Below are 21,169 nucleotides of genomic sequence, written 5' to 3'. Positions count from 1 at the left end.
AGATGTCAGGGCAGGTGTCGTGTGTGTGTGTGTGTGTGTGTGTGTGTGTGTGTGTGTGTGCCCCTCCTCGCTTCCCGAATGCAGGGGAGACAGCAGAAAGGGGATCTTGGTCACAGCATAGGACCTGCAGTACCCAAAGAGTGTGGCTCAGGCACCTTTGGTATTGTCACTCAAGGCCCCGGGAAAGGGACCTGCTGGAACTGTGGGCACAGTGTGTGGGAAGAGCCTGGGCCGGTTTCTTCTCCGAGCTTTAGTGTTCTGAGTGGCCAAAAACACAGAATCGAAACCTAAGCATTCCTTCCTCTTCTTTGTCCCTGGGGGGAGGGAAGAGAGGGACAAGTGCCACATCTCATTAAGCCTTTGCGAGCTCAGGCAGGCAGAGGGGGTCCACACCCGAGGCAGGCAGGGGGCTGGGGGAGCGGAGCCCAGAACTTGAGGCCTACTCTGCAGGAAATGAAATCAGGGGTTAACAACAGATGTGAGGCTGACAGCTGCTTTTATTAAGAAGAAATCAGAAGGGCAACAGGGACAGGAAGTTGGGAGAGGTGGGGTGGACAGAGAGTGGCAGAGTGAGCCTGCAGATCTGTAGAACCTGAGGAGACAGCTGTAAGGCATAAGAGTCCTGAGGGTGGGAGGGAAAAGTGAGACGGCTCTTTGTACCGTAGGAAGCTGAGATAACGAGATTTTAAACACCAGCAGGAACCCTACTGCCCTGACCCAAGGTGACTGCAACACCAGGTGGAAAGACCAGCATGGATATTGGTTTGAACAGGGCAAATGAGAAGTCTTTCTTTGAGCTCAAGAAGATGAAAGAATTAAAATCGTGATCAAGGCTGTACACTGGCTTGGAGCAGAAGGATGGGAGAGAAAATAAATACCCCAGGGACCCACATGTAAACAGACCATAAGCACGGCGAGGCTTGAGGGTCATGGAAGGCCACCTTGCCCATCCTGCCCCAGAGGACAACGATGCCACATGGGCACCCATAAACACTGCATTCCCTGGTCCCTGCGGGGGTGTGGGCGAGGGGTCGGAACGTGTGCTGTGGTGTTGAGCCGCAGCGTGGCCAGGCTAGGGCAGGACCACCCCCTGATGATGGAGTGGGAGGCAGGGTATGGAGCCCGGCCCAGGCTTTGAGGGTCTGCAGAGAGAAGGCAGGGAGAGGGGAAATCAGGCTGCTGGGGCAGTGCTTGTAATATTGGGGTGACCCTGGGAGGCAGTGGCAGACCCAAGAGCAGCAGCCTTCCTAGGAAAGATGGAAGCCCTAGGTTCATCCCCTGCTGGCTGGGTCACGGGTTGGTCCTGTGTGGTAAGAGCCACGCAGCCAGACCCAGAGGCCAGGCCCACTTACGCCATAAGAAGCAATACTGTGTGGCCAGGGAGGCGGACTCTGGCAACGGGACTAGGGGGAGAGTCCCTGAGCCTTGCCCGGTCCTGACTCTGGGCATGTCTGCGGGGACCGTAGCAGGATAGTGTCGAGGAAGGACGTCCAGCAAGGAGAGGGCGTCTGGCGTGGCACCACTGCCTCCATCACTTCCGCAGGAACTTCTTGTTGAGGAGGAAGATGAGAAGGTTGACATTGACCTTGGCCTTGTTGAAGAGCTTCATGACAGCCACGCCCTCATACTGGAGCTGCAGGAGGTCCTGGGAAGCAGCGGGCAGGGCAGGGCGGCTAAGGGCTTCTGGCTGCGGCCCAGGCAGCCTCCAACTGCCAACTGTGGGAGCCTTCCCTCGCCACAGGTGGCACTGGCTGAATGCCACTGAGACAGGGCCCTGAAAACCCACTTCACAAACAAGGCAACCAAGGCCGAGAGGGGTGCGGTCACTGGGCAAAGCAGCAACGCGGCAGAGTGGGGGCTTGAAATCAGTCTTTTCACTCAAAAGGCAAAATGGCAGAGCACAAAGATCTGGATTTAAAACCCGTTTCCCTGAACACCGGCTCTGACTTAGGCTGGCTTCTTGACCTTTGAGCCCCAGGGACTGTAAACCAGGGATGACGCCTCAGAGCAGCGGAGGGGACTAAATGAGGTACACGTGATAGGGCTTCCGACACTAAACCTGCTTCTGACACCACCAGCCACTCCACTGTCCCCGATGGGTAGTGCTGGGGTCTGTGTCAGGGCAGTGGACCTCCCGCTGATCGGGTGGAGGGCCAAGCTGAAGTCATGAGGCCTAGGGAAGTCGGGGGGCCATCCTCTTGAGGCCAGCACCTAAAGCCCACCACTGGGTGTCCTGAGGGTCATGGAGTGTCCCCTCACCTGATAGTGAAGCTGGAATCGTTCCATGTCCACACCTAGGAACTTGGCGTTGACTTCAAACATTCCTGCCTCATCGCCAGGGGTGATGTCAAAGATGACATTTCTGAAGCTGTCGGGAACAGAATTCAAAACAGGGACCCATGGCCTCTTTCCAGAGCTACAACCTGGCTCTTGCTGCTTCTCTTCCTGGGTGACAGTGTGCGACATCCAGAGCCCAGTCTTCCCGTCTGTCTCCCTGGGTGGGTGGAGTGGGGGGAGGGTGGAGCAGGGGCCGGGTGGGCTGGGGGCAGCTCTGTCTTCTCCCAGGTCTGCATCTGCTCACAGGGTATCTGTCCTGCTGATCCTGCCTGGTGGCCTCACTTCTGGAACCACTCCCAGCACCCCGAGTCCATCCAGAACCGTCCTGCACCATGTTCACGGTCCTCGACTCTCTGGGGTGCCCTGCCTGCACCATCACGCGAGTGGCTCCTTCAAGGCAGGGACCACGCTCCTCCTTCCCTGCTACCCTGTGCCCTGCCCAGAGCCGTCCCCAACAGGGGACAGGAAGGGCTGACATCCTGCCTTCCAAACACACATACTGAGAGGTGGGGAGATCTTCGATTTCCACCAGGACGCCCTTCTCCAGGAGCTGGGCAGCAGTGTAATGAAGAGACGGCTGCTTCTTCCCCTTCCTGGAGCTCCTGATGAAAAGAAGGACCCAAAGAACTCATCCAACAAGCTCTCCAGCACCACGGACCCTTGTTCCCCGGGATGCAGGAAGGAAACGAGGCCCGAGGAAGGTGCCTCACTCAGGGTGGGAGACAAAGGAGGGGGCTGCTGTGCTGAGATTCCCAGCTCCAAACCGGGAGACAGGGGCAGAGGGGGGCGTGGGCAGGGTAGCGGTCACAGGTAACTTCCAAGTGCAGGACGGCAGCACCTACTTGTTGCTGGGGGCCAGGTGGTCCAGGCAGGCCCGGATGTACTGGCTGTAGTAGTCGCCCTGCTCCTCGTAGAAGGCCGTCTTCGTGCTCAGGGCCTGGAACGTGGCCCGAAGCTTCACCAGCTCTGCCTTCCGCCGCTGCCGGTGCCTGCGCTGGTTGCGGATGTCCTGGAGTTTGGGACCGAGGGAGGGGGTCAGCTGGCCCTTCCTGGCTGGACAGCCCTGGGGCCTGACACAGGCTGTGAAACACTCACTGGGAGGATGTTAGGAAGAGCAGGAAGAGGCGGATTTCCAGCTGTTTTTCCTAGGAGGACAATCTCGAGGATGCCATCCCAGGCCCTTAAGGCATTCGCGACTCTGACTGGTTTCTAGGCCCCTCATTTTTTAGCAAAAGAACTGTAAGAACATCCCCTTCCCTGGCTAAATTTAGGACGTTTTCTTTGAAAAGAACCCTGTCCTTCCTCTGGCAGGTGACAATTTTGGGTAGCATTCACCAGGGACAGGCCTGCCCATGGACCCCTCATGTCGGTGTGCAGATACCTGGTACAGGTGTGTGCAAGCATTCGCACGCACATACACAGATGCCTGCGTGCAGATACCCAGAACTCAGACCCAGGTCATTACCTTTGCCAGCTCATCCACCAGTCCCTGATAGCCATCGCCGGCACTGACCAGCCCCAGGCCCTCTAGTCTACGCAGATTCCGCAGGACACGCCGCTGCTTCTCTGCCAGGGGCAGGAGGGAGTGAGCCGTGAAGGAGCGGTGTCGACGCAGAGCCTCGGGGGTCTGGGCTTCACAGGCCTGGCGCCGGCACATGAGACGCTTGTGGGCTGCTTCCTAGGGGCAGAGATGCTGGATGGGGCGCCATTCTTCCCCCACACTAGGACAGGCCGGGGACCCCAGCAACCCAGGGAAAGCACCCCCAGAGCCTAGCTTCTGGGGGGAACAGTGGTGGAAAAGGGCCTAGCAGGAAAACATCAGGGTGTGACATCCTGACACTTGGTGTGACACACGGACAGGCCTCGTGGACTGCCACAGGACAGAGGGGCCACCAGGAGAACCAGACAGAGGCTGCAGCATAAAACATCTGGATGGACATGGCTGTGACTTCCCAACCATGGAGCTCTGTGCTGCTCAGGGTGTGGGGGCACCTCCCTCCCTGCTCTACTTGAGGACCTGCCTCTACTGCCATCACCCCCTTTCGTCTGGGGAGCCCGGCTTTGTCTTTACTCCAGCTGGTCCCAGCCCCCACCCACTTCCCACCTTCTCCTGTCTGCAGCCGTCATTTGGGGAGCGAAACCCTTCTGCACTCTTCCAAGTACCTCTTGGAATGCCCCCTGCAGCCCCAGCACAGCAGACCCCCACAGGAAAGCTCATTTCAGTGGGGGGAGTGGGAGGGACATGGCCTCCACCACCCCGAAACCTGAGGCACCCTGAGGCAAGGCGGCTCCTCAGCCTGCTCAGGGTGGAGGGCAGATGCTTGGCCCTCGGAGCCCTCGTCACGGGCAGGCCGGGCACCTGTTTTAGCCAGCCATTCGAACCAGCAGTGCAGAGGGAGTGAGGTGGGTGAATGAGGCAGAAGCTGTGGGTGGGCTGGCCTGGTCACCTGGCCACTCACCTGCTCTCCGGTAGCCGGGAGGGACAGGATCTCTTTGAGGGAGTCCCCAGGATGGAACTGTATGATATCGGCCAACATCTGCTTGGTGCTGTGGAGGGAAGGAGTGGTGGAAGGGAGTGGAGACGCAGGACAGGGTCTGGACACGAGTGGCAGAAACCACAGGGTGGGCGTACCCTGTCCCATATCATGGCTGTCTGGGGCCCTCGGGGGTAAGGAGAGAGTGAGGGCTGGGTGGGGGGAGAGGGGTGTGGCCAAGGACACCTCTCCCTCAGAGTGTCTTCCTCAGAGTCCTTCGGCTGAGGGACACGTCCTCCTCGCAGCCCTGGTGTCCCTTCTGCAGCGCTCTCAGAGTACCTGGAACCCCCTTCTCCTGGTGGCTGTGTTCTCCCCAGCCCACCCTACTATGTGCTCTGATGAGGACCAAGCACAGGCCTTGCTGGCTCGTTTACTGAGCAAATAAGTGAATGGAAGCGGCTGCCTCGTTGGCCAGGAGACTATCTGGTTGCCTGGCTCCTCTTCTGCCCAGGTGACCGGCCCAGTCCTGCTGGGGTCCTGCCTTACTCTTGCAGAAGTGGGGTGAAGAAGAAAAGCCCCACGCCCCGTCCTTATTATCACAGTAATGGGAATGAGAACGTGAGCTCCCTCACCCACGGCCTGTGGGACTTTGGAGGAGACTCGTACCTACTGAGTTCCTTGCCTTAGCTATGAAGAGGGAAACCACCACCCATAGCTTGTCCTAAATGCTGACATTAAAAAGAATTTGGCTGGGCACGGCGGGGCCTGCCTGCAATCCCAGCAACTCAGGAGGCTAAGGCAGGCAAATCACAAGTTCAAGGCCAGCCTCAGCAACTTAGTGAGACCCTGACTCAAAATAAAAAGGGCTGGGGATGTAGCTAAGTGGTAGAGTATCCCTGGATTTAATCCCCAGTACCACACACAAAAAATTTTCTTATTACAAAAATTGTATAGATAGCACAACATTTGAACTCTGCTTGTTGTCCATATCTTTTTTTTTTTTTTTGCGGGGGGGTTGGAGGCGGGTACTGGAGATTGAACCTGGGGGCATTCTATTTCCCCAACCCTTTCTTTATTTTAAGTCATGGGTTGTTTTTTTTTGTTTTTTTTTTTGTATCAGAGATTGAACCCAAGGGTGCTTAACACTGAGCCACATCTCCAGCCCTTTTTATTTTTTACTTTGAGACAGAGTCTCCCTAAGTTGCGTAGAGCCTCACTAAGTTCTGAGGCTGGCTTTGAACTTGTGATCCTCCAGGCCACTATGATTACGGGCATGCTCCACCTTTCCCAACTAAGGCAATGTCTTATTTAAATTTATAGGATTTGCTTAAACCTTTCTTTTTCCCTTTTTTTGTGTGTGTGGTGCTGGAGATCAAACCCAGGACCTCGTGTAAACTAGCAGGCGCTCTACCAAGGACTGATTTATTATATTTTCTTTTCTTTCTCTCTCTTTTAATTTTCTTTTTGAGACAAGAGCTTGGTAAGTTATTCAGGCTGAACTTGGACTTAAGATCCTCCTGCCTCAGCCTCCCGAGCAGCTGGGGTGACAGGCTTGGCTGTCGCCCATTTCTGAACTGTCCTTTTCTTCAGCTATAACCCGAGCACGAAGTTAAGGTGGCAGAGGGCTGAGACGGAAGCAAGGGGAGTTCAAGCTGAGCTTCAGGGAGCACCTCCTACAGGCTAACGGGCCAACAGGAAAGTGGAACCACAGTATGGGGCGCAAGGCCAGGGAGGGTCTCAGGGGGGGCAGGGGCCACCACACCCACCTTAGAAGCAGGCTCTGGGCTTTGGTGTCGTCAGCCTCTGCCTCAAGCCCTTCGAATTTGTTGGCGAGTGTCAGGGACACTTCGAGCTTGCTCAGATCCACGTGCCCATCTGCAGCTATGTTCTCCCCTGGGTGGATTGAGGATCAAGAGGGACAGTGCTCAGATGGGGTCCCAGCACCGGGCTCCCCACACCCTCTCCCAGGAGCCCTTCCCGGGCTGCCCCATGGTTCCACACGATACCCTCGACCTGAGCACCACGGAAGGACCTTGCATTGCTGGTGATGCTCCCCACACCTCAGCCCTGGGGGCCAGAGCAGGGGCTGGGCCGTCCCCCCCACAGCCTGGTGCCCCTGCTCTCCCCCAACCCCTTCGTTCCGTCCTCTACCCTTGGAAATGTCCTCCTCTCACTCCTCAGCCTGAAATTCCTCCTTATCAGAGAAATCTTCTGAGACCCACAGAGAGGCCCTGTCCCTCCACGTCTCTTGCACAAGACTGAACTGGCCATCGACATAATGGGAGTGGGTCCCTCTAGGATCTGTCCACTCTCTCCAGGTCAGTCTGCAGGCCTGTGTCCACCTCAGGACAGGGAGGCGAGGGAGGGAGACATCACCAGCTGCTGGCACGCACCCCAGGCTGAGCAGACATGCCCACGTGCCTTCCCACTGCCCCTTCCTGTCCCTCCTTCTTGGTAGGTCCCAGCTGCCAAGGGGGGCACGCACCGATGAGGTCAGGGATGGTGGGCAGCTCCCCAAGGTCCTCTAGGAGCTGGTGCAGGGGGTCCTGGTGGTCAGGAGCGACCCAGTCCTGGTGCTCCAGCAGCAGCTGCGGCAGAGGAAGGACAGAAGCTGCAGGGACCCAGCAAGGCCTTCCTTCTGGGACCAGCCTGCCCACCGTGGGCTTCCAACCCCTCCCCACCTACCGGTGTCCTTCAGTCCCGGCCCCTCACCCTGTGCGTGTTGACCAGCTCCCCGACTGTGATGTACACCATGGGCTTGGCCACGGCCACCATGTCTGAGTACTCATCCATCGCAAAGCGCTCCTCTGGCTCTGGCACCTGGCAGGCTCTGCAGATGAACTTCCTGTCCCCAGAGAAAGGGCAAGTGAGATGGGGAGGGCTGGCATCCCCACCGTGTTCTGTCCCCGTCATTCCTTCCCTGACCCTCTCTAGCGACTGCTGGGACCACTTCTGACTCTCCAGTCTCAGCTCCTGCCCTGGCTCTGTCCCAGTGTCCCACTCAAACCAACCTCTTCTAATATAGCCCTCCCTTCTCCCCTGGGCAGTCCTCCCCCCGCCTGGCCCCCGCCTGGCCCCTGCCCGCTCTCCACAGGGGAGAAGTGGGCCACGGACCGTGGGAATGGAGAGAAAGGACAGAGAGCAATGGGATGCCAGGCCCAGACCTGAACTTGAGGTGTGTCTCCTCCAGGTAGTCATTCAGCACCTGCAGGTGCCGGCTCTCCCCAGAGAAGGCCTTGCCAGCCGCCGCGTGCTGCAGGAGCTGGGCTATGGCCCCCAGCGCATGGCGCTGGGGGGCGGCCAGGGCACCGCCCGCTGCCAGGGCCACGATGTCAAAAGCGTCAGGAGCCACCACAGCGGGGTTCAGGAAGCGGTAGTACAGCAGGTTCCCCACCACCTAAGGGCAGAGGACACTTTCCCAGAAACGCCCAGAGGCCACCCTCACAGCTACACCTCTATATTCCCAGCCCTCGTAGCTAGAAGGGACCACTTGGGCCAAACCCTTACTCGGCAGAGAAGAAACCAGACCCAGAGCAGGTGGGCAATTTGCTCAAGGTCATGCATCAAACTTGAGCAGGAGGCGCGTCTAGAACCCACGTCTCCCAAGAAGCCACCCAGGCCCGGGTTCCTTTCTGGGTTCCTTTCTGTCGTGGGAAGCCCTGCTGATGGGTGAGGCTCGGTTCACAGGGGGGAGCACATTTCCTCCTTAGATTTTACAGCACAGGGTTCTCTGTCCCTTTGCCTGTCTGGGGAGTACAGCGCCAGCAGGGCTCAGGAGGGGGAGGGGGGGACGACACTTGCCTTATAGACCTCAGTCTCTGTGGCATCGGGGAACTTCTCCGCCAGGGTTGTCTTCAGAACTTTGGCCACATACCGCATCCCGTAGCTGGGGAAAAGCAGGAGGTCTGCTGCTTCTGCCATCCCTGGCCACAGCGTGGCCTGGCTGTCTGGCCGCTTCTGCCTTCCCAGCCTCACCAAAGCTGAGCCCAGTCCTCGTCCCTCCACTTCCATAGGCAGGCCCCTGCGGCCATCCTCCAACACCTCTGAGCCTTGTCAGAGACAGGGCCTGGTCATCTCCTAAAGCTCTCCCGCTGCCTCCAACACGGCTGGAGAGTCTCTTCTTTGAGACTCCCGGCTCCTCCCAGAATACCCAGGTCACCTATCCCCTGCCTTCCCCAGGGAGGCTTTGACCTACCCCTCGGGTATCTGGCATTCATAGACACAACACTGTCCCAAGACAACCCAGGAGGCTCTATTTTTTAAAATATTTTTTTTTTTTAGTTGTTGACGGACCTTTATTTTATTCATTTATTTATACGCGGTGCTGAGAATCGAACCCAGTGCCTCACGCGTGCTAGGCGAGTGCTCTACCACTGAGCCACGGCCCAGCCCCAGAGGCAGCCGATCTTGTCAGGGATCTTAGGAGCTGTGAGGGGCCTGTCTGGGCCGGGGCAGGGCCTGCCCAAGGAGGTCAATGAACGGGAGTGGACACTCCAGTCCGACTGCTCACCAGCCGGAGACTTCAGGCTCTTTCCTTTCCCTCTGAGGGTGTGTTCTCTGGTCTGGAAAGTGGCAATGACCACTCTTGTCCTTTCTAGCTTATTTTAATTTAATTTAATTTTTTTAAATTTTTTGGTACTGGGGATTGAACCCAGGGGCAACAACCCTACCCATTCTTTATATATATTTTTAGAGACAGGGTCTTGTTGAGTTGCTTAGGGCCTTGCTCAGTTGCTGAGGCTGGCTCTGAACTCAAGATCCTCCTGCCTCAGCCTCCCAAGCGGCTAGGATTACAAATGTGCAACACCATACTCAGCTCTAGTCAGACGACTTTCAAAAGCTTTTATTGACTAAATTTTAAGAAGGGAAAAACTATAAGGTGCTTTACTGTTTCGAAGTGTTTCTTCTGTTTGACTTTGTGGATCAAAGAGTTCCATTTGATCCCCATTTGCTCAGACAGTAATGTCCCCATCATCATCTCAGGTTCCCTGCTCTGGCTCCCGTGACCTCCAATGGGACAGACCCGCCGCTGAATTCCACCCTGGCAGTGGCTCCCAGCCCGCTCGGGCACCTCCAGCCTCACTCCCCTCTCTGGCTTCCTCCCTCGGGCTGTCGTCCAGTTCTGCCCTCCCCTGATGGCTGCCCTGGGCATCCAGTGCCCAGCCTGTGGCACAGCAGTCCTACTTACGGAATTTGGTCCACAGAAGAAACGATGGCCACGAGGAACTTGTCAGTCACGGCAAGGAGGTTGCGCAGGGAGATGTCCAGCCTTCTCTGGACCTCGGGGTGGCTCAAGGCCTGCTCGGGGGTGACGTCATAGGGGAGACGGCTGTGGGCAGAGAGACCAGGTAAAGCCGGAGCACCTTCCTGCTGCCTCTCTCCCCACACCAGGGTTTCACACTGACTTGCTAAGGACTCGGGGAGGTTTACAGAACTGTGTGGCAGGGGAGGAAGAGTTAGCATACCCACGGGAGGCTGGAGAGTGTGGGAAGGAATGGAGAACCTAGAATTTATGTCAAGACTCCTAAAGGGAACCAGAGGAAATAAGGGGACTGCCCATCGAGGTGTGTCTGTGTGTGTATGGAACTTGGGATTAAAGTCAGGGGCACTTTACCACTGAGCTACATCCCCAGCCCTTTTTATTTTTTATTTTGAGACAGGGTCCTGCTAAGTTGCTAAGGCTAGCCTTGAACTTGTGATCCTCCTGCCTCAGCCTCCCAAGTTGCTGGGATGACAGGTGTGCGCCATTGTACCCGGCCCCATCAAATAGTCTTTGGCACTTCAGACAACAGGGAAAGTTGGGGACTTGTATTTCCCTTACTTATAGCCTCCTATGCCATCCAGAGCAGCCGTTGGGATTGCCAGATCTCCTCACTGGATCCATTTCCCTAGCACCTGTGAAATTGAGCAATGCCCCCCAACCTACAAGGATAACCTATTACTTCCATGTTCTCATTTGCTTATTTATCTGTAAATCTGAATATTCATATGAACCCCTATCAATAAGAAGTCTACATCCTAACTCCCACAGCTATTAGGCACACTAGCATAGTCATGTGTGCCCACTTTATGTTGAGCCCACCGGTGTCAATCACCAGAGCGGGTCTGAAAGGCTACCTCATTTACTCCTATGGGGTGGTGTCATATTTGCATGAATCAGCATGCTCATCCGTATGTCACCTTCAAACACACCCAGGCTTCCCCAGTGAGGTCCAGCTGAAGCTGATCAGAGAGAGCTCTCCTCTGCCCATCTGCTCACCTGCGCTGCCCCGTCTGGGCCTCAGTCTGGTTGATCCAGCTCTTGTAGATGTGGACGGGGTCTGTGTGGATGCTAAGCACTTTGTCCTCCAGCACATCCTGGATAACCTTGCCCAGGATCTCCCGCAGGGCGCTCTGTCCCCGCTCATTTCGGTAGAATCTCACCACCAGCCTCACCACCGTGGGGTTGCCTGTCACTATGTCCTGGGGCCGTTCCACCTTTGACCTGTGGTTCAAAAGATCAGTGCAGCTGGTCTCCGACTCTGTGTAGGACAGATAGTTGCTTTTCCTTTTTGGGATTTTGGTTCTTGGAAGCCTGCTCTGGTGTCCCTTTTTTTTTTTTTTTGGTGCTGGGGATTGAACCCAGGGGTGTTTTACCACCAAGCTACATCCTTTTTATTTTTTATTTCCAGATAGGGTCTCACTAAGTTGCTCAAACTTGCAATCCTCCTGCCTCAGCCTCTTGAGTCACTGGGATTACAGGCATGCACCACCATGCCCAGATAGTGTCTTTATCTTAAGAAATGTCCCGCTATCTCGGTTTCATCCTTTTTGCTAATATGTCAGCCCATGTCCGCCCACTGTGCTACCCGGAAATGCCCTACAGTCCTTCCACGGAGGCAGAGAAGACTGGGCTTCTGCTGCCAATCTACCCTGCACCTCAACAAGCCATCATCTTGTGTGGTTTTTTGGTACCAGGATTGAACCCAGGGACTCTCAAGCCACATCCCCAGCCCTGTTTTATATTTTACTTAGAGACAGGGTCTCCTTGAGTTGCTTAGGGCTTCACTAAATTACTGAGGCTGGCTTTGAACTCATGATCCTCCTACCTCAGCCTCCCAGATACTGCGATTACAGGTGTGCGCCACCATGCCCAGCGGAGCCGTCACCTTGTGAGGGAGTCCCAGGGGCATCACCTCTGAGCCCACCCTTTCCCCTCCTCTGCATCTGGAGAACCCACTTGATTTCCTCCTGCAGCGCAGTCTTGAACAGCTGGAGCAGCAGGTAGGCCTCCCGGCGGTTGGAGGCGTAATTGTACAAGCTGAAAATCACTGCCTCCATGAACTTGGTGGTCCTATTCTGTGGCATCTGAAAGATCAGCTTGGCCAGGTAGATGGGTTGAGTCTACAAACAGTTGGGGAAACAGGAAGGGCTGATAATGGCACCCAGATTGGAGAAAGTAGTCTCACCTTCTTAGGAAGCAGACAGTCTCTCCCCCAGGGACAGGGCATTAGGATTATGGGAAAGGATACCTTGCAAGGGGGAAAAGACACAGAAAAGGTCTTGGGCCCTGAGGGGGTGGTAGAGACTTCTCCTTCCAAAGTCCTCTGCTCACCTGGAGCAGGTAAAAGAGGTGCTGGTAAGCTTCTAGTTTCTGCCGTTTCTCTTTGCTCAGCGACTTTAATCCCTTCTGCTTGTCCAGAACCATCATATCTGACAGCTGCTCCTTATTCTTCTTGGTCAGCTTCTTGCAGTGGGAGACCACTTCCTGCAGGCGCAGGAGAGCAGGCAATACAACCAGCCCAGGCCAGCACGGCACAAGGAACATATGGTCTAGAATCAGCGCCTGGACGGGCCAGGGCTCTCTGCTGTTCAGGGAACAGGCATGAGCCAGGAAAGAGCAGCGGTTCTGGGGCGAGGGAGGGCCCCTCCTACTGCCCAGACTCCATCTGGCACCTCTGCTTTCACAGGAGTGAGTCCCCAAAGAGGACCCGGCTGCCAGGCTGGAGGCATTGTGTCTACTTGTGTTTTGTGATTCTTTCTCTCTTTCTTTTTTTCCCCCCCCTTCAAGTCTGGGGATTGAACCCAGGGACACTTTACCACTGAGCTACATTCCCAGCCCTTATTTATGTATATTTATTTATTAATTTTTTTTTTAGTTGTAGATGGACACAATACCTTAAGTCAATTAATTAATTTTTTTTTAGTTGTCGATGGTCATTTTAAAAATTTATTTATATGCAGTGCTGAGAATCAAACCCAGTGCCTTCCACATGCTAGGCAAGGGCTCCACCACTGAGCCCCAGGCCAGCCTATTTATTTATTTTTAATTACTATTATTATTGTTGATTTGGTACTGGGGATTGAAGCCAGGGCTGTTAACCACTGAGTCACATCCCCAGCCCTTTATATTTTTTATCTTTTATTTTGAAACAGGGTCTCACTAAGTTGCTTGGGGCCTTGCTACGTACGTTGCTGAGGCTGGCTTTGAACTTGTGATACTCTTGCCTCAGCCTCCTGAGCCACTGGGGTTACAGGTGTGCACCACTGCACCTGGCCCCCTTTTTTGTTTTTTTATTTTGAGGCAGGGTGTCTCCAAAGTTTCCCAGGGCTGGCCTCAAACTTGCAATCCTCTTGCCTCAGTTTCCCTAGTGGTTGGGATTACAAGTGTGTGCCACTGTGCCCAGTTTGCTATTACTTCGTATTAGACTGTTATGCAAATTTGAGGGCAATATCACAATGTCACTACCATCTTCTCACTGCATGTTTGTATATCCGTTAACAGTTTAAGAAGTTTCCATATTTACCTTCACATGTGGCCTGAGGGTGGGGCGGGTAAACACTCTTATTATTTCAGTTTCCTAAACAGGAAACAGGCTTAGAGGTGAAATGACCACCCACAGCTCTTCCCTAGCAGGCAGCAGAGCCGGACATTCCAATTCCACCTCCCCTGTTCTTGCCCACATCCCCAGCCAATGGCTCACTGCAAGGCCAGAGGACCACTGGAACAGGACTCAGGCTTTAATGAAAAAATCCACACATTTTGAAAAGGTTTCGTCAGCAACCAGAGACTGGCCAACGTGCCCTCCCCAGAGGCAGCTGGATTTGGCGGTGGGGTGTGGCTGAGGGCCCCTCACCTGTAGGGTGATCCGGTTCTTGACCAGCAGGCCGATCTTGATGTCCATGAGGTTGAGGTCCTGCTCCAGCTGCTGATTGGAGCGGATCTTTCTGACCACCTCTTCCTGCAGCTTCAGCAGCTCGGCCTCGGCTGAGAAGTCCTGCTGGCTTTGGTTGAGGAGGTGGGCAAACCTGCGCACCACACCGAGGGCGGGGTGGGCTGCGTGCACTGCCGGAGGGCGGAGGTGTGGGGTCAGAGGCCTCCCCCAGCCTCTCTCCATTCCAGTCAGCTCGCCCTCAGGCCCCTCTGTTGACCTCTGCTCGAGGCCACAGGCCCTGAACTTCAGACCTGCTCCAACTGGCTCTGTCTCCCGGCCAGGCCTGTCCCTGGGCTCCTTGTCTTACAGTTGGGGTGGACAGGGAGCTGTTCTGCCCTGATGTGCTCCCTGCCCTCTGTAGGTGACCTGCCACACACCACAGCCAGAGCCCAGCTCCCTCCGGGTTTCCTTGGAGGCCTCCTCCCGTCCACCCCCCTCTCTTACTGGGTTCAGCTGCTTCTCCTCGCACTGACCAGCCTCCTCTTGGCCCCGCTGCCTGGCACAGAGCTCTTGTGGGGAGGGTCTGTGCATGCAGGGGAGCCCAAGAGATGGGGCGGTTGACGTGTTCCATAATACGGGGAGGTCAGAGAAAGACAGAGAAAAGGTGGGAGGAGAGGAAGAGCAACAGAAGAGGAAGAAGAGGAAGCAGCAGCCTCTGAGCCGCCAAGCCACCAATGCATACAACGTTCACTATAAGCTGGACGTCATGATAAGGGCTTTGGTTTTTCTTTTCTTTTTTGGGGGGGGTGGTGGTGGAGGGGTACTGGGGATTGAACCCAGGGGCGCTTAACCATGGAGCCAGACCTTAACATCCCCACCCCTTTATATTTTATTAGAGGCAGGGTCTCACTGAGTTGCTTAGGGCCTCACTAAACTGCTGAGGCTGGCTTTGAACTTATGATTCTCCTGCCTCAACCTCCCGAGTTGCTGGGATTACAGGGGTGCGCCACGCTGTTCTAAGTGTTTTAAAATCACTCCACGTGGTCCAGACACCATAACCATCCATCTTACTGATGACCCTACGAGATGGGTGTCACCATCTCTACCATGTAAAGGAGGAAACTGAGGCAATAAAGAGGTTAGGTAACTTGCCCGAGCCACACAACTAGCAAGTGGCAGAGCTCTGGGCAGAGTCTGGGGGCTGAAGAAGTTGGGAAACAAGACCGGGAAGAACAAATTTTTCTAGAAAAATCAAGAACTGAAAAGATAAAGGACGGTCTTGTGTCAGCGCAACAGCCAGGCTGGGAGAGGTGGGCAGGGAAGGAAGCTGGCTGCCCTGGAGATGCCCGAGGCCCCTGAAGGGCAGGAAGGGGGAAGGAGGACTGAGGAGTGAGGGAGGGGACTCGAGATGGCACGTTCAACCTGAAGCCCAAGAGTGCGTAGCCTCCAGCCCAGAGAGGCAGGGGGCTGCGGGACCAGAGGTAAACACGGAGATGACACTAGTCAATTCCACAGAAAAGAAAGGCACCTCAAGGCTAGGCTTCTGGATTTGAGGGCGGGGGCCAAGAGCAGCAGAGAAGGGTGTTCTTGGGAAATAAAGGCCTCGTGTGTGGGGGCCACAAAGTGAGGTGGCAGAGTCACGGGCCAGGGAAGCGACAGAGTTGGAGAAGGTGGGAGCCCAGGGAGGAGGGGAATCTCGTCGTTCTGGTCTGCTGTGGTAGATACGCCGGAAGCAGAGAGGACCTGGCGAGAGGCCCTTTGCCCGCAATGGGCTGCCACTGGGTCACCACCCCTGCTCCACACTCCCGCACGGGCAACTTGTGAATGCCTGTCCCCTAACTGCTGTGCACCCCAAGAAGGACCACCTAGACCTGCCTGGCTCTGGGGTCTCATGTCCCCATGAAGAGGGGAAGGGTAGGCCAGGCAGCTCACCCAACATCCTGTAGTCATCCCGGGCTTTCCTGGCTCGGAAAAATGCCTGGATCTTCACAACGGAGTCAACCTGCCGTGAACACAGAGGGCAACAAGGTGGCTGGCTGTCCTTGCTCTGGTCTCATGGGCAAAGGTTGGACCAGGGGCCAGGGGACCAGGGTGACACTCACATTCTTCTGGAAGTAGCGCAGGCGCCTCAGGTATTGCCTCCGAGCTGCACACATCCGGGCCCAGGCCTGGATCTGGGAGGAGACGCTGCCTCAGAGCACAAGGCCAGAGACCCATGACAGACCAGGCCAACCCAGCCAACTCCAGAGGTCACAGGGTTGTGAAAGGACTACAGAATCGTTCTCAGAGCGTCCCTCAACATTCAGAAACCCACCAAGCCACGACACCTACCTTGATTATGGCATCCAGGTTTGCTTTAAAATACTGCAACTGTTCCAGGTAAATTTTGCGCTGTCTATAACCCCGCCAGTGAGCCTGCAGAGCAGGAGAGAAAAGGAGGTAACCAGAGCAGGTGTCCTCTGGCTCAAGAGACCTGCAGGAATAGCCTGTCCTAGGGTTTGCTGAGAGGGTGGGGAGAAAGGGAGGAAGAGAAACTGGTCCTGTTATCAAAGAACTTCCCACTTTATGGGGAAGACTGAATGGTTACCCGTAGCCAACCATGTCTCCTGCACACTCCCTGGCCCCAGAGGACACAGACGCAGACACACAGACACCACCCCTCCACACTAACACCCCCTCATGGAAACTCAAGCAAGAAACAGGCCTAAGAGATATTAATAGAGCAAACACCTACTCACCAACTTCACCAAAGCATCTACCATATCCCCCCAAAATACACTCAAGACACCCATATGCAGACCACCCACACCCTATCACACACTCCACCTCCCTCACACGCACAGAAAGTGGGTAGAGAACATTCTGGAGCAACATGCAGCTGCGGATGGGAAGTGCGTACAGGCACAGAGTCGTGTGTCCATCTCCGCCAGTGGCCACCTGGGCAGCAGGTTCCTATTGTTCTGATAAGTCACACTTTTCTCTATAATGACACCATCCAACAGTTGACCCCAGCTCTCAGCAGATCTTCCTGCCAAGGTTCCTGAATAGCTGTCAGTCTGTTGGCCTCTCCGGGGCTGGTCTGCTGCAAAGGGTCTACCTGACCAACCCCTCCCCAAGCCACACCCCATCTCTTCTCTCAAATGCAAACCTCACAGCCCTCCTGTTTCAGTCTTTCCCAGGAACCGCTTCCTCTCACCCCAGGCTTGGATGAGATCAACCTTTCTGAAGTACCACTTGGATAGCACTTGGACACAAGTTCCCGACCCTCTGGCCCCACTCCCCATCTGACTTTCCACTGGTCTTCGACCATCTTAAGGATGCCGGCCACAGCAGGCATTTCATGCCTTATGAGGTTCTGGCCTTGAACCTTTATTTGTGCCCACCCTCAGCCCCAGCTCTACCTCTACACACTGAAATTCTTCCTGTCTTTTAGGCCAGTGCCAAGCATTTCCCAGTGTGCAAGCCTAGGTGGTGGTCCTCTACCACTGACATTGCTGTGGCTTCACCCAGTTGTCCCCCATCCTGCCTAAAGCCACTTCTCCTGGATAGGTTTCTTCCTCAGGCCTACTCAGTCCCTGTTAAGCTAGGATGAAAAAGAGGCAGCCTGGCCCATACACCAGCTGTCCATGCTGGAGCCCAGAGGCCAGCAAACCCATGCCTGCCCTCTGTACTCCCCTCCCACTTCAGCCTCTGCTGATATACCCAGTGGAAAGCACTGTAGGGAAAGGCAGAGGGCTCTTCTCTCTTTCCTTTTATTTTTTTCTTTTTGGTACTAAAGATTGAATTCAGGGGCACTTAACCTCTGAGCTACATCCCCAGCCCCTTTTATTTTTTATTTTAAACAGGGTCTTGCTAAGTTGCTGAGGCTGGTCTTGAACTTGTGATCCTCTGCCTCATTCTCCTGCATCGTTGGGATTATAGGTGTGCACCACTGCACCCAGCCTTTTTTCTTTTTTAATTTGGAGACAGGGTCTCACTAAATTGCTAAGGCTGGCCTCGAACTTGCAACCTTCCTGCTTCGGCCTTCCAAGTTGCTGGGATTTCAGGAGTGTGCCACCATACTTGGCACCAGAGGGTTTCTCTCTCTGCTCAGTCCCTACCCAGCCCGGACAAAGCGCTTCTTTAATAATCTGCCTCCCGGGCTGGGGCATGGCTCAGTAGCAGAGAATCTGCCTCACATAAGCCAGGCCCCAAGTTGGATTCCCAGCACCACAAAATGACCAAAAACGACCAAAAGATACACGCTTCCTAATCTGGACTAGTCAGAATTCAGAACCCTGGTTGGGGTTCCAGCTGGATCAGAGGTTTCAGGAAAGACTGAAATCTCAGCATGCCCAGTCAGTCTCATCTTTGAGGCTGGAGGGCAAGTGGCCTGAGGGTCTCAGCTACCTCTCTGATCCAGGACCCCACAGTTCTAGAATGAGAGACAAATGCCCCTGCACACAAACACGCACACCATCCCCGTCTCCTCTCCCACTGTCGTGTGGCTCCTTATCTCCAGGTGTGAAATCCTAGCCTCGGCTCAGGAGGGGAGTCCCCATGATTCAGAGCACTACCTGAAATTCCAGAAGCTCTGTACTAAGTTGTGGGACCAATGCCCTAATCGCAACATCTCATAACGGCAACCACTAATGGAGCCACTAAGCCTTCCATGTGATTTCCTACTTACTCCTCACCATCAACAGAGGAGGCGAGTACCGTCATTATCAACGAGAAAACTGACTGCCGGAAGGGTGCAGGTAAGGGGCACAGACGGCGTCTTTGACCTGGAAGGGTAGGTCAAGGAGGCAAACTCTGGCCTCTGACTTCAAAGCCTGAGCTCTGAGTTCCTGCCCTGCAGGCCCGAGGTCATAATCAAGGGCCATCTGCCAGTCTCAGGCCCACATGTGTCTCCCTTGGTATTTCTGCTGTTGTCTTTGTATCCTGACTGTCACAACATCTAACGTCGCAGGCAGTTCCTGCGAGGGGAGAGATGTGACCACTCACTGGGGGTCTCAAGCCCATCTCCCGTGCGTGCCGTGTGGCGTGCTTTGCAGATGTGGGGCCTTCGGAGGCCTAAATAGATCAAGCTAACATTCCCACGTGGTCCTCCAGATATCCCTGCCTGCAAGGTCTCCCGTTATTCCCGGCTTGCACAGTGCCCTGGCTATCCTCCCAGCTGGCAGGTGCGTGAGGGCCAGCCTCAGAGGCCACACTGGACCACCAGAGGGTGGACGAACCCGAAGGGCTGGCTGGAGCAGGGGAAAGGCGGAAGGCTCCCCTGTCCCCAGGCACAGTCCAGCCCTCTCAGCTCCTCACACCCCCTTTTCTCGTGAGGACACCCCCCTGGTGTCTGACTAAATCTTACCTCACTCTTCCTTTGGGGAGGCTAAAAAGCACCCCTTCCGTTCTCTGGACAGTGATGAGGAGGCCACTAACCAGGTCACCTCATGTTCCTGCCTGCTTGCAGGCACTGCTTATAAACACTGAACGTCACTCACTGAACCCTGTAACAACCTTACCATCATCTCTTATTTTTCTGGGAGCAAACAGGCAGAGAGTAACTTTCAAGGTCACACAGTTAACAGGGGCAGGGCTGGCTTCCAACTTCAGTTGTCCCTTCCAGGCTCCGTGCTCCACTGCCACCGTCTACAGGCCCAGGATCCTCCCAATCCCCGCGGTCAGGAGGAAGGGGAGCGAACACCCTACAGCTCAGGTCAGCCTGGGCCCGGGCCACTTAGAAAGCCGGAGATCACCTGGATCTTGATGACGGCTGGGACCCAGGTCCTCAGAAAGTGTGCACGCTCAGCAAACTTCTGGCGGACCAGGAAGCCACGGAGGCGGGCCTGCAGCTGGACGATGAAGCCGACGTTGGCCTTCCAGAGCTGCTGGCGGTCATGGGCAGCAGTGACTTTGGTGATGGCCGACTGTGGAGGCAGGAGAGAAAGCCTAAGGTCCTCTGACGGGTAGGAGCCTCTCCTTTAGGGTAACACCATCCGTGACCCCTTGCCCTGGAAGGGTCCCTGCCCACCTGGATCTCTTCACGACTCAGGTGGGAGGTGTGGAGGTGGCCGTTGAGGGGTTTCTCCCAGGTCCCCTGGAAGGTCTTCAGGTGGAAGTAGTAGGCGGTGCCATCCCTCATGTCATGTTGAACCCAGAAAGCTGTGTCCCCTGAGCAGGAGCCAAGTAAGCAGACAAGGTTTGAGAAGGCACGAGTTGGCCGGGGTAGGCAGAGAAGCGATGGCCAGTGGGGCCATTACCTGCACGCCTCTTCTTGGCCACGGCACCCTCCAGGGCCCGCTGGTAGCCATCGGCACAGTCAGGAACCACTCCTCGGAGGGCCACGGCAGGGTTCCGCAACACCCGCTCTGTCTGGGCCGCCTTGCCCTCCTTGATGGCCTGGTTGATGGCAGCCACACCGAGGGCCACTGACAGGCACAGGAGAGAGCAGTCAGTCCTGCCCTCCAAGTCCCTCCCACGGGCCCTGTCCTACCCAGTGGGGCAGGACTCAAAAGAGAAGGACAGGGCTGGGGCTGGGGCTCAGTGGTGGAGCGCTTGCCTGGCAGGTGTGAGGCACTGGGTTCGATCCTCAGCACCACATAAATACAAAATAAAGGTCCATCTATAACTAAAAAAAATTAAAAAAAAAAAAATAGAAGGCCACGAGGTCACCCCATCTGATGGAGATGGGGAACATCCCAGGATGGACAGACAGTCATGAGGAGCAACAGCGGGTGCTGTGCTTGAAGGAGGAGCTGGCCGTGCGGGAGGCTCCTGAGGAAGCAGGCGGGCCAGGCAGGCAGGCGCTCAGGGGAAGCAAAATTGGCTCATTCCAAGGTCAAAGGCAGGATATGGGCAAGGAATTCTGGGAGAGTTTCTTAGAAGAAGAGAGTACAGAAGTGGGAAGGGCTAATGTGCACCTGCCCTCCAGGCCCCACAGACCCTGAAAACGGGCCCCCTGAGTACCCCCCAGCACACCAGGGTCTGCCTGCACCCATCCTGCCCGTTGCCCTCCAACTCTGGCCAACCTTTCTTTCTCCTCCCCAGGACTCAACATTCTTTAGACAAGCCAGAACTCATTGTTGGAAGCAAACTCAACCGACTAGCAGAAATGGAGTGGATTTTGGGCCACCCCATGATCTCATAGGCTCATGTTGCAGGGAAAGCGCCCACAGGAGGGCAAAGCAGGAAGCAGTGGTGGGCTAGGCTGTCCATTCCTAAGAATTTCCTGCCCCGCTGCTTGCC

General features: G+C 55.5%; 1 protein-coding gene across 1 annotated transcript in view; it reads right to left on the bottom strand.

Moving 5' to 3' along the window:
- Positions 1-479: 479 nt before the first annotated feature.
- Positions 480-21,169, bottom strand: part of Iqgap3 (IQ motif containing GTPase activating protein 3) — a 38,629-nt gene continuing 17,939 nt past the window's right edge. Inside the window, exons 17-38 of the mRNA XM_027920990.2 lie at positions 20,185-20,352; positions 19,956-20,095; positions 19,681-19,851; positions 16,277-16,360; positions 16,048-16,119; positions 15,878-15,947; positions 13,928-14,136; positions 12,406-12,558; positions 12,031-12,194; positions 11,071-11,295; positions 10,000-10,140; positions 8,613-8,697; positions 7,976-8,208; positions 7,524-7,656; positions 7,297-7,399; positions 6,578-6,704; positions 4,797-4,884; positions 3,803-4,015; positions 3,180-3,346; positions 2,838-2,939; positions 2,260-2,368; positions 480-1,645 (exon numbers count right to left, since the gene is read on the bottom strand). Coding sequence (XP_027776791.2) covers positions 1,532-1,645; positions 2,260-2,368; positions 2,838-2,939; positions 3,180-3,346; positions 3,803-4,015; positions 4,797-4,884; positions 6,578-6,704; positions 7,297-7,399; positions 7,524-7,656; positions 7,976-8,208; positions 8,613-8,697; positions 10,000-10,140; positions 11,071-11,295; positions 12,031-12,194; positions 12,406-12,558; positions 13,928-14,136; positions 15,878-15,947; positions 16,048-16,119; positions 16,277-16,360; positions 19,681-19,851; positions 19,956-20,095; positions 20,185-20,352 — 3,071 coding nt within the window. The 3' untranslated portion in view covers positions 480-1,531. The remainder of the gene's footprint in view (positions 1,646-2,259; positions 2,369-2,837; positions 2,940-3,179; positions 3,347-3,802; positions 4,016-4,796; positions 4,885-6,577; positions 6,705-7,296; positions 7,400-7,523; positions 7,657-7,975; positions 8,209-8,612; positions 8,698-9,999; positions 10,141-11,070; positions 11,296-12,030; positions 12,195-12,405; positions 12,559-13,927; positions 14,137-15,877; positions 15,948-16,047; positions 16,120-16,276; positions 16,361-19,680; positions 19,852-19,955; positions 20,096-20,184; positions 20,353-21,169) is intronic.

The sequence above is a fragment of the Marmota flaviventris genome, chromosome 10 (assembly GCF_047511675.1).
Source record: "Marmota flaviventris isolate mMarFla1 chromosome 10, mMarFla1.hap1, whole genome shotgun sequence".
Taxonomy (NCBI): domain Eukaryota; kingdom Metazoa; phylum Chordata; class Mammalia; order Rodentia; family Sciuridae; genus Marmota; species Marmota flaviventris.
Note: the sequence above shows the minus strand (reverse complement) of the source record. Positions and strands in the feature narration are given on the sequence as shown.